Source organism: Ovis aries, chromosome 23 (assembly GCF_016772045.2).
Source record: "Ovis aries strain OAR_USU_Benz2616 breed Rambouillet chromosome 23, ARS-UI_Ramb_v3.0, whole genome shotgun sequence".
In the NCBI taxonomy this organism is placed as follows: Eukaryota; Metazoa; Chordata; class Mammalia; order Artiodactyla; family Bovidae; genus Ovis; species Ovis aries.
The window spans coordinates 48127928-48139726 of NC_056076.1; the positions used below are offsets into that span (position 1 = coordinate 48127928).

General features: G+C 53.1%; 1 protein-coding gene across 6 annotated transcripts in view; it reads right to left on the minus strand.

The window, feature by feature from the left end:
- The window catches only part of ZBTB7C (zinc finger and BTB domain containing 7C), a 382426-nt gene that overhangs the window by 99157 nt on the left and 271470 nt on the right, over positions 1-11799 (minus strand). For 2 of the 6 annotated variants that reach the window (XM_027960896.3, XM_042239517.2), the window contains exon 1: positions 10137-10262. The exons of 3 other annotated variants lie outside the window; for them this stretch is intronic. In XM_027960896.3, coding sequence (XP_027816697.1) covers positions 10137-10261 — 125 coding nt within the window. In that variant the 5' untranslated portion in view covers position 10262. Of the gene's footprint in view, positions 1-10136; positions 10263-10748; positions 10805-11799 lie in introns of those variants that run through there. One more of the 6 variants, XM_042239516.2, reaches the window with a different exon arrangement.

An 11799-nucleotide genomic window follows, 5' to 3' on the forward strand; every position in this document is an offset into this window, starting at 1 on the left:
CTGTCCAGCCGGTTAAGGCCAGCACCTAGAGGGGCAGGCACTGAGGGGTGCTTTCATTCTGTCCTCACAGTAACCCTGTGAGTTTCCATCCCCATCTTACAAATGGGGCAACCACAGCGCGGAGATGTTATGTGACTCGTACAATGCCACAGAGCCTGTGAATGAGAGCCAGGACTTGAGCCAGGCCCTCCCCTGCTGCAGAGCCTGGGAGGCTGTGCCATCACTCCAGGCTCAGAGCCGCCCCAAGAAGCCTCCCCTGAGCCCTCTGCCTCTCATCCCTTGCTCTGACTCTGAACAGACCATCTCCCCAGACCAATCAGCAGAGACTCTGACTTTTATAGACTTGTTTCATTGTCAAGTTCTGGTCTTAACCGGGTACACAGATGATAATCTTGGGAGGGCAGGGGTCAGAGAGCTGCATCTGTGTCCTCTCTGGGGCCAGCACAGGGCCTGGCACATGGTAAGGGCCACCTCTCTCTGCACTGATGAGGCATCACTTGCCATGGCCTCACTGGCCGCGCTCAAGGCCCCACCCATCCTCTCCCGGGTCCCCCGAGAGGAGGCTCACTGGGCCTGGCCTTTCATCCCAGCATGGGCCCGGGGTTGGCTGACGCTCAGCCCCTCTCCTCTGCCTGGTCTGCAAAGAGTTCACCACCACGTTATTGGAAAGGCTTCCAAGAGCTTGAGGCCAGGTTCACTCAGAGGGTGCACCACGGGAGGGAGGCGGGCGGGAGGGAACGGGTAGGGAAGCGCCTCTCAGCGGGGAGCCCCAGAGAGGAGGCAGGGAGGAGGGGGCAGAGGCCCCACAGCTGGGTGTGCACCAGGCCAGCCAGGGGCCCACCACCCAAGGCCCCATCCCCTGCGGCAGCCCCTATGCTCCATCCTTGGCTTCACTCCATTTGTTCCCCAACCTTCCTGGGGTCCAGCGTCACCTTGAAGAAACCCACTGGTCAGGAGGAAATTGTTCCCCCTGCCCAAACATTGACCTGTGGTCTTGTTTAGTCCAGCCTGTCCTTTAAGAAGTCCCTGGTTCTCCCTGCCCTGCACTCCAACTGCCAGCCTTCCCCAGGATGCCCTAATTCTGGTCATTCTCACCCCAAACCCCCACCACCCCGGGGCCAAGTCTGTGCCCAGGCTGCACAAGCAGGTATGATGTCGCTTAATCAAGGTGGTCCTATGAGGTCCCCATTGCCACACTCTGCCCAGAGGTACTGCGCTTTATCCTCACATCTGAAGTCCCCCCCACCCCCCACCAGGAGAAATGTCCTCTTTCTAAGAAGTGTCCTCTTTCTAAGACAGACAGCCCACAAAGCGGGTAACACAGTAGCCAGCACCTTGTATACCTTGGTGTGAGTTAGTGTCAAAGATTGACTTTCTCCTAACAACCGGGTCAGATCATCAGAAAGAGAGGACGGAGTGGAAGTCCTGAAGGGGTGCCAGGAGGCTGGGCGGGTGGGATGATTCCAGAGCACAGAGTGACTTCTGAATGGACAGGCTCCATGCTGGGGGAGGAATTTGAACAGCGGAGGAAGAGCACATCAGGACCAGGAAAAGAAGCTTTGCGGCCCTGCACAAGTATCGCTAAAAGGGAGTCATGAAATACTAGGGGCTGAACACACCCTCAGGGGGTCTTCATGGCTTCCCAGTGCCTCTGTCACCTGGTGAGAACCCCAAAGCGTAGGCAGTCCATACTCTTAGAGTGGGATGTTCACCAAAGATACACACAGACCCAACACGCCCCCCACAAAACACACACACACAATCCAAAAGAAGATACAGCAATGCCCAGAAAACTGCCTCAAACATATTCCCTTCTAGCTAGGCTGCCAACAGAGGAGGCCCCACAGAGCAGCGGAAGGCGGATCAAGCCTGTTTCCTTTTATTGAAAGTTCTATCCTTCTAGAATTTCTCCTTCTCTGCAGGTCCAGGCCAGGGAGACATTCATCTTCATTCAAATGAACCTTCAGGGTTCTTCCTTCATTTGGGGGGGGGGGCTGGTGCGGAAATAATTCTCTCAAGCCATTCCAGACCAGTGGCTCTCATGTCACCCAGCATGCCTGTGTCTTCACCAGGAAGACTGGGCCTGCGCAGACTCCGGGCCTCACCTGGCCTTCCTGCTCAGGAGGCAGATCCGTGACTGTCTCCCCTGCTCCGCCCTGCTCCCCCACCCTCCAACAGCTTTAATAAACACCGATTACTTCAGTCCCTCGGGCACAGCTGTCTGTGAGTTGTCCAGTCAGGGGTGTTGGGGTGGGTGCCAAGGGCTGGATCTCCAAATAAACCAGCCCTCCCTTCCCCTCCTCCGCCGCCTCTCCGGAGCGGGTGGATGTTGAGGAGGAGGGCACGTCTCTGGCTGAGACCAGGGGTGACAGAAGCGCCTGAGCCGCCTGCTGAGGGTGGAGCCCCAGTGGGGGAGGGTGGGGGAGCAGAGCTCGAAAACAGGGTGAGAGGTGAGGCCGCCCTCCTCATGTGTCATGAATCCAGGCCTCTCTAAAGCCCTCCATCCAAATCAAGGAGCCCTGAAATGGCACCTCTAGGGGCTAGCCTTAGGCTGCCTCTCTGGTTAAAACGTGCTGGCGCTTTATTCGAGGATAGAAACAGAGTGTTAGGCAACTTGTCATCTATAGGAAGTGTGTGGGAAACGGCTAAATGGATGAATGAAGGGAAAATGACTGACACTCTGGGCCACTATTAGAAACAGCGGTAGAAGAAGGGGAGGAAAGCTCTGGGGGTTTCAAGGGAGGTGGGTAGGGAGGCCACCAAGGGGGCTGGGAGAAGAAAGGGCTGCCAAGTCAAATTCCACCCCATCACTGTTGTGCACACAGCCAGCCGGCAGTGCGGGCCCTCGAAGAGCACGACTCCCTTATCAAGTAACTGCCCTTGCAGCTAAATCTTCCTCCAAGTAGTTGTGATAATTCTCCTCAGAGAATGCGAGTACAGAGAACACTCGGAATTGTCATAACTGAACTTCAGAAACCATCCACTCAAGGGCTCCCTCTCTGCAGTTTTTTTAATTTTCAGCAGCAGAAACCCCCTTGTACAAATAAAATGTCATGCAAAAACAGAAGCGCCCTGAACTGTTCTGCTTGAATCAGCTCTATGAATCCCCTTGGAGATACCTGTCTAATCCAACTCCTCGTTTCAAGCAGGGAAACTGAGGCCCAGAGAGGTCAGCCTGTGTTCTCAGGCTCCATCACAACCACCTCCAAGTACCTGGTCCCCTCCGCTGAGCATCTACTTCAGTACCTCTTGGGTGGGGTCCTGGGTTGTATAAACTAAAAGGTTCACAAAGTGACAGGCGTCAGGTTTAGGCACTGCTGGATTAAGCACTCATTTGCAGGTGAAGAGTAAATTCGTAGCAAGATCTGATCCCAGCTGCCTGACAACGATTTCCAAGAAGTTATGGAATTAATTTCTGGTGCTGGGTTTTGTTTATATTGAACTTGATGACAGCGACTCTAGCATGTTCTGGTAAAAGGGTAGATTTTTGGTAATCTTTGGCAGTCTTTCAAACGAGGTGAGCCCCACTGTACCACTTGGCTCACATTTATCTCTGTCAAGAGTGTAACTCCAGTCAGTCCCATAGGTATGACAATGGGGGAAATCATGGAGCTGAAATATCAGTGATAAATAGAGCGCTCAGCCACACCAAGCGGTTTTGGATGAATCAATGGATTCTGCTGGCAGCTGGGGCCCAAACAAGAACGGGATGAAGAGGCCTTGAGTTGCCACCTGGTTAAGATGTTAGCTCTCTAACAGTTTTATTTGTGGTCCCAAAGGGGTCATTTAATGCAATAAAAAGGTCAGGATCTCAGTTGAGCCTCCACCAAAGCCCTGGACATTGGACAGCTTGTCCAATGGATGTCACACTCACTTCTGTTCAGGCCAATTTCTTCCTTTTCTTGGGCCTACTTTTCCAGCAGCAGCTGCATCTGGATAAAGTGGAGCTGAGGGAGTGGGCCCCGCTGCTGCCTCTCTGGAGCATTCCTTGGGGAAACAACCCCTGCGTCCCCCACGGGACCCTTCCCTGTCCCATAGAAAGTGAGAGTGAAAACCCGGTGAGAGGTCTGCGACGTGCAGGGGAAACACCAGGCTGGGAAGGATGGTCAAGAAGCTGCGATAAACGGATCTCACTATAGGTATGGCAAGCAAACGTGACCATGGATTCCAGAATATTTCCTGGCTGCTGCCTCCTTGAACACATAAGCCCCTAGAAAACAGGATGGCTACAATTTAAAAAGCAGATACTATCAATTAATGCTGTCAAAGACCTCAAGAGCCTGGAATCCTTACACACTGCCGGTGGGAATGTAAAATGGTACAGCCACTGTGAAAAACAGTCTGGCGGTTTCCCAAAAGACTTACCATCTGACCCAGGAATTTCACTCCCAGGTATATATCCAAGAGAAAATGCTAACCTATGGCCACACACAAGCTTGCATACAAATGTTCGCAGTATTACTGACAAGAGCCAAACATGGAAACAACCCAGCTATCCATCAAGGGATGACTGAATTTTAAAAATGTGATATATCCATACAAGGAACATTACTCAGAAATAAAAGGAAATAAAATAGTGATGCATGTTACAGTACGGTTGAACCTTAAAACATTATGTGAAGCGAAAGATGTCAGTCACAAAAGGCCACGTGTTCTATGATTCCACTGATATGAAATGTCCAGAACAGGCAAATATATTTAGAGACAGAGAGCAGATGACTGGTGACCTAGAACTGGGGAGTCGGGGTGAAATGGAGAGTGACTTCTACTGGTTATGGGATTCTTTTCAGTTGCGATGAAACTATTCTAAAATTGACAGTGGTGAGGGTAGCACCACTTTGTAAATATACTAAAAACCATTAACTCGTACATTCTAAATGGGTGACCTGTATGGTATGTGAGTTACATCTCAATAAAGTTGCTACGAAACAGGAAAACCAACCTTAGAAAAGTCCCTGTTGTTTAGGTTTTGCTGACTAGAGGCATCCTCTGCTAGACTTCCCTAGGGCTTAAAAGAGGGCAGGTATCAAGAGGAACTGGGGTCACTGTCCCCTCTTGCTTTTACCAGTAGCTTCACAAAATCAACGAATCAACCCATTAGCTCCAGAAACAACAGAACTATCAGCGAGAATCCACAGCCGAAAAAGCAAGAGCTGCGAGTGTACATACGTGCACACGTGTGTGTGCAGGCAAGGCAGAATTCTCCCAAAGGCCAAGTTCAGTTCCATGACATTATTTGGGAAGGTCACATACACATTTGCTTCTGCTTTGTATCTCATTTGAAAACGCCGACACTGACCATATACTCTATTATTAGGCAATTTTTTCCAGTGTGGTGTCTCAGTGTTGCTCTACACAATTTGTTTGGAAGATAAACTCACTTTTTGAGTGATGAAGAACATCCCACCCCAGGGTTCTGGCCTAGGAAGGGCAGACTTCTGTTGTGCCAACTTTCCCATCCTGCACCTCAGGTGACCCGAGCCAGGCCACCCTTGGGAAAGAACTCTTACCCCGAGGGAAGCTTCCTTCTTTCTGGCTCACTGGCCTCTTGCAGGTGGAGGGGAGCTGGGGGACGAGGAGAGGGAAGGAGGCCCACTCTGGCTGGTCCCCTTCCAAGCAAAGGCCCCGGAGGAGGGGGCCTCCCAAAGGGAACAGAAGGGAGTGAGACAGGAGAGCACATGTTCTGCTTTTTCTAAACATGGGCTCAAAATGGATAGAGGAAAAATTAAATTACTCTGCAACTCTGAAAGTCATCCACTGAAAATAAACCCTCCCTTCAAAGAAATTACTCATCTCACCCCATGGTGGTATCTCAGGGTCTCTCAGTATTCAAATGCATTAAGCAACAGCATACACAATGTATAATACAAATGGCTTGTGTCAAAACTCCACTTTCCAAGTTATTATCATCAATTTTTTTTTTTTTTGCTAAGTCATGAGAAGTCCAGCGACTTAAAAATCCAAACAAAAACTAACAAGAACACGCGCGCAAAGATGGAAAAACATCCTTCGTGGAAGTTACTATGAAGCGAGCAGCTTCAGAAGGGAAAAAACACAATCTCTGACTAATATGAAGGAGACTCCAAATTGCTCTTGGCAACAATCTCTCAACCCTAGATTCCCCTCCCTCTATTCATCTCCACAGTTCCCAGCCAAAGGAAAATAAACTGAACAGCTCTCTCCCTGGCCCAACCTGTAGGGCTGCACGGCTGAGCAAGCGCTGAGCAAACAGACATCCCCATGCAATTATCCACCTGTGCAATCGTGGTAAACACGGGACAGCCAGGCAGGGACTCGCCGCTCTGACCGGGCCGATCATCTCAATATTGGGAGAAAAATGCCTTTATTCTGGCGCCCCGACATCAAAACGAGCATAATGTGATCTTGTGACCTCAAACCCAAGAGATTTTCTTTTTTTAAAAAAAAGGAAGAGGAAAACCATCCTCCCTGGAAGAGTGGGTATCTGTTCCGAAGAAGGAAGGCCCCAGAGCATCCCTCAGCGTGACTTAACTTCGAGACAAGATTTATCAGTTCACCTTCCTCACAAAAGTGAGAGTTAACTCTCGAGGTGGTTCTCTTACACCTATTACACCATTCAAGACGGAAGGAGAAGTTAACAGGCCAAATGTCCTGGAATATTTATGGCCGTTGTGTCTCTCAAAGGTTCATCTGACAACCATTTTTTTAGGGCAGATATGTCAGGTCAGCGAAAACGGAGAGGACAGGAGCATAGGGAAATGGCACTGTGAGTGGAGATATAGCAGAGAGATCATGAGCTTTTCAGGTGAGTCCTGGAACACCCTGGCAGGCGGGTGTGAGCCGCTCTGAAAGCTCTGCACAGTCCAGAGACCTGGGTTCTAGTGCTGGTTTCACTACCAAGTGCTGTGAACATGGACAAGCTTCCCCAGTGGTAGGAGGCGGGGACTGCTGCTCCTGCTGCAGCTTGGAGAGGATGGCAAGTGCCATCCCAGCCACTGAGGAACGAGGTTGAGGGTGGCAGGATGATGCTCTGGGGTGGCTCTCTGCCTGGCTGGCACAGATGCACAGAGGTGCCAGTCCTCCTGGAGGCTGCATGGGGCTCTTGTCATCTCCAGCTGGGACACGCCAAAACTAAAGTCTCATTGCAGAAGCCATGATGATAAACCAATAATCTGAATGGCAGGGTCTCAATCAGCTTCATGGGCACTCTATGTATGCTATGACGTCTCTTGGAGCCAAGGACCAGTCCTCATGACTGACGCCTGGGGACACTCATCATTCCAGCCGCTCACCCCTCTCCTTCCCCCAGGCCTCCTGCTGCTTCTCCTTCTTCGTGGCCATGCTTCTGGAGCACCTCCCCACATACCGTCTCACTTCATTCACTCAGTACTCACCGCCCGCTCTCCTCTCTTAGTGCCTGACCCTGCCGTGTACACATCACAGAAGGATGTACTATTATAAATACTATTCGCATTGACAGAGGCCAGAGACCAGGTCAGATTCCCGTCACGACACTTGGCATGGTGCTTGGAATCACACGGTAGACAATATCAGTTCAGTTTAGTCGCTCAGTTGTGTCTGGCTCTCTGCGGCCCCGTGGATTGCAGGCTTCCCTAACAGTTGCTCAATAAATGACCGACTGATTGAATGGAAAGAAACTCAGGTTCAAGAAGGTGAACAACGGATGTAACACATACTGCTGCTGCTGCTGCTAAGTCACGTCAGTCGTGTCCGACTCTGTGAACCCCATAGACGGCAGCCCACCAGGCTCCGCCGTCCCTGGGATTCTCCAGGCAAGAACACTGGAGTGGGTTGCCATTTCCTTCTCCAATGCATGAAAGTGAAAAGTGAAAGTGAAGTCGCTCAGTCGTGTCTGACTCTTCGCAATCCCATCGACTGCAGCCTACCAGGCTCCTCTGTCCATGGGATTTTCCAGGCAAGAGTACTGGAGTGGGGTGCCATTGCATGCATACTACTTTCATACAGTTATGCCAGAATGATGTGGAGTCCTGTCTCCTCAACTAAAACTCAACATTCTAAAAGATGGGTGGTCGAAGGGGTAGCTTGGATTCCTGTCCCTGTCACTAGGTAGCTGGGTGGCTGACTTAACCCTTCTGAGCTTCAGTTTCCTCACCTGTCAAGTGGAGCTAATGTTTCCTATCTGATGGGTTGTGCAGGTTAGAGGAGATGACGTATGCCAAGCACAGGACCTGGTACATGGGAGATGGTCTCTGAATGTCCCCTCCCTCTCCTCCCTGCCGGGAACCTCTCTGGCTTATCTCCCAGTCTTGACTCAGCAGGATGAGCCTCAGGTTCTACAACCTCCAGGCCTGTGCTCTTTCTGTCTCCCTCCCTTGGGGTCCTGCCCCAGTGCCTCCTCTTAGCTGAAGCCTTTGGTGACCTCTCTGGCTCTCTTTGGTGACCTCTCTTCTCATATCCCACACTGGCTCTCCCTGCTTGCGCCCTAGGTTTTGCTTATTCTGTGCAAGCTTCATTCATCAGTACTGGACGACCCTTGGTGGCGGCTCAGGCCGGAGTTCTTTCCACATCTCCCAGCAGGTCCTGCGAGGTGTTTGGTGGAACCCTAGTCTATCCGTTTTGTGAAGTTCTGGAACCCACACTGGAGGCCTCCGGGCCTAGGTGGCACTAGCGTCCAGTGGTTCTGTGTAAGGAGTGCTGGACTCACCTGGCCCCCGGGGCTTCCAGTCCTCTCCCCGTGTAAAGGGGGTGACAAGAGCCGTGGGGACTGTCCTTGGGTGGTAGTTTGGGAGAGTTTAGGAAATGGTTCCAAACACCAGGCCCAGACGACAGAGCACAGGCTGACTCAGTCATCTTTTAGGAGGGCAGATTTCTTTTCCCTTTCAGCCCAGGTTGGGCCTTAAGGGGAGAGGGTGGCACCCAGCTACTTTCTCTTCCTGGGGATCTAACCAGAGGAGGTTCTAATCCCCAAGACTTAAAACCGGGTGAAGGAGCGGAGCTGAAACTTGAACCTGGCAGGGCCTTCGCCCTTCCTCTCCCTCCCCTTCCACACAATCTTCTATGACTCTGGAGAAAAACTGCCTGATTGTTTCAACCACTTCCTTTACATTTTCATACTTCTGCATTTGGAGGGCTTTGGAAGGGGTACGCCCCCAGTCGGCCAATGAACGGCGGCGACGGGGCTGCCTCCTGTACCCGGAGAGCCCAGTACCCGGGTTAAGAAAGACGGCAGAGGCCCCCAGCCAGGACAGCAGAGGCCAAAAACCAGGACGACCAGACCTGACGATCCTCGGAGCCCTCACTACAGACAGGAAAACTGCACCGCGCTGGGCTGTGTAGCGGGGTGCGTGCTCTTTCCAGAGTCCCTCCCAGGCCAGCCCGTGGCCGCTGCAGGGAACCGGGCGCTCAGGAGGGCGCAACGGGGGTCAGACCGCCTCGCGAGCGAGCTCCGGGATGTCCCGGCTGAGCTCTGCGCCCACCGACGCCCACCGGCCCTGTTCTGCTTGCGATTCAGCCCAGGGACCGCGGCTGGACTCCCTCCGGCTTGCGCAGCGACTTGTGCCAATTCCCTCTTTCATTCCTGCCCCTGTCCTAACTTCTGCCAGGAGTTGCCTTGGCTTCCACACCACCCCGACCCTCAACCAAGTTTTGCATCTGATATTGGAAGGAGGCAAGCTTTTTTTTTTTTTTTTGCGGGGGGGGGGGGGGGCGGGTGAGGAGCAAGGTATTGAAACTAACAGTGTTCATCGGCCACTACCTTCCTGAGTGCCGCTCGCACTCCGCTGTCTCCTTTCGGCCACCCCAGAACCTGCCGCGAGGGCGGCGGGCGCGGGGAACGAGAGCAGAGTTGCTGCACCCCGAGTCCCGGGTTCTTTCCTGCGTTTCGCCGCGCGCCCCTGCATAAGCGCCCCAGGGCGGCTCTGAAACTCCTCTCATTCGCCGCCACCCAACCCGCGCGAGCGCCGGTCGGAGCCGCCACCCGGGCCAGGGGTCCCCGCGGTGGAGCGAGAACACCCGCAGCTCCCGAAGAGAGGACGCAGCCGCCCGGCGCCCTAGGGGCCTCCCCCGACCCCAGTCCCCACCCTTCCCCACCCAGGGCCGCCTGCCCAGAGCCCCGAGCCCAACCCAAGCCCGCTTCGGTCCGGTCCGGTCCGGTCCCAAGGCCGCCGCAAACCCACCTGGCCTCCCCGGGGACGCCGCTCGTGCCCGGGTCGTGTCCTGAGCGCCGCCAGGGTCCCGGGCTGGGAATCCACGCGGCAGCGCAGCTCAGGGGAGCCTGCCGCAGCCGGCGGGAGGTTGTCATTGATTCGTGCAGGGCGAGTTAAGCCATTCCAGGAGTGGTTTTGAGAGAGCACTCCCACCCCTCCCTCCAACCAGAAGTATTTGGCAGGCAGCCCCTTTTCGTCCACCTGTACTGTTGAGCGCCGACCGGGACCAATTTCACCAGTCGCGTTTTACACCTCACTTTCTGATATGCAAAGTAAGCCCTTTGCTCAAAGGGAATGCAGAAATGAAAGCAGGGTGATGGAGGAGGAGGAGGCAGTTTTCCCCGCCCCCCACTTTCCTCCCGAGTCTCACCATTTGTTTATTTTTTTTCTCTAATATTTCACAAAATGCCTTACCATTTATCTCAAATCAGGGGCGGCTTTTCATTGTCACTGTCCCCCCCCCCAATTCTGCATGTCTTTTATTTTTAGAGGCAATTTGATTCCCATTTGCCTGAAACCTGAGCCCAGTAAAATTACTGGAATTATATGTTTTCTCTTTAAAGGGTCGTGAGTGTAACTTACCAAATAAAACACTGCACAGCAAGCATTCAAGTGGCAAGTGACAAAGAGGGAGGAGCAGGAAATAGGCAGAGAACCCTCCACTGGGTTGCCCAGGGGAACCTGGCCCAGAGGGAGTCCTGAGGCCTGAGGTGGGGGTGCCTACGGCCGCTCCTCCCCAACAACAAACACAGTATCACCAGACTTGCTTTGGCTTTGCTCCTTTCTAAGACTGACTCAGAAATGCCAACCAGAGACCCAACAGTCCACATTTGGGGTGGGCCAGCCACCAATCCCAGAGAGGTGTGGCGGGGCGCCCTTGCCCAAACTGTTCCTTGAAACCACACACCACGCCCTTTTCGAAAACTGCCAGCTAGGAGGTGCCTGCTGCTGTCGGCCCTTTTCCCCAATAACTGTCCCTCATCTGGGGCGGGGGGAACCTTCATGAACTCCTTGGTACCTAGGCTAGCAGTTCTCAGAAGTAGGGGAGGAGCAGGGGGTGGGAGTGGGCGGTTGGGATCCTTCTTCCCCAGTAACCAGCTCCCCCGTGTGAGATGGAGAATCAGCAGGAAGCAAATGAGACCAAAGAGAGGCCTGGACCTCACCACCTCTGCCACCAACACGAAAGCACCCCAAAGCCAAAGGTAAACCCCAAAGGTCCATCACTCTATGAAGGCCAAGGATGGGACAGAGGGTTTGCAGCACACCAGGAAGAATGGTTCAGACTTAAATGCCTCCTCCAGCAGGTGCCCCCTGCCTGAAATCCCAGTGTTAATGATTCATCCTATTGTGGGGCACACCCAGCAGAGAGCCTGCTCCAGGCAGGCAAATTTGCTTCAGGAAGGCAGGAAGGGTCTCTCTCTGTGTAGTTTAAAACTGTACAAGGGCTGGAAGGAGTTTGTCAGATTTTCTCTGTATGGTAGGGGGTCATGGATAGCAGCCTGTTGGGGAGCAGAGAGGTTTGGAAGCAGGGAGGGATGAGGAAGGCAGGGGAGGGAAGGGGAGGGGGTGCGAAGTAAGGGAATTGGGCACTGGAGGTCAGAAGGGAAGGTGCTTAATCAGGGCAGGTGGACAG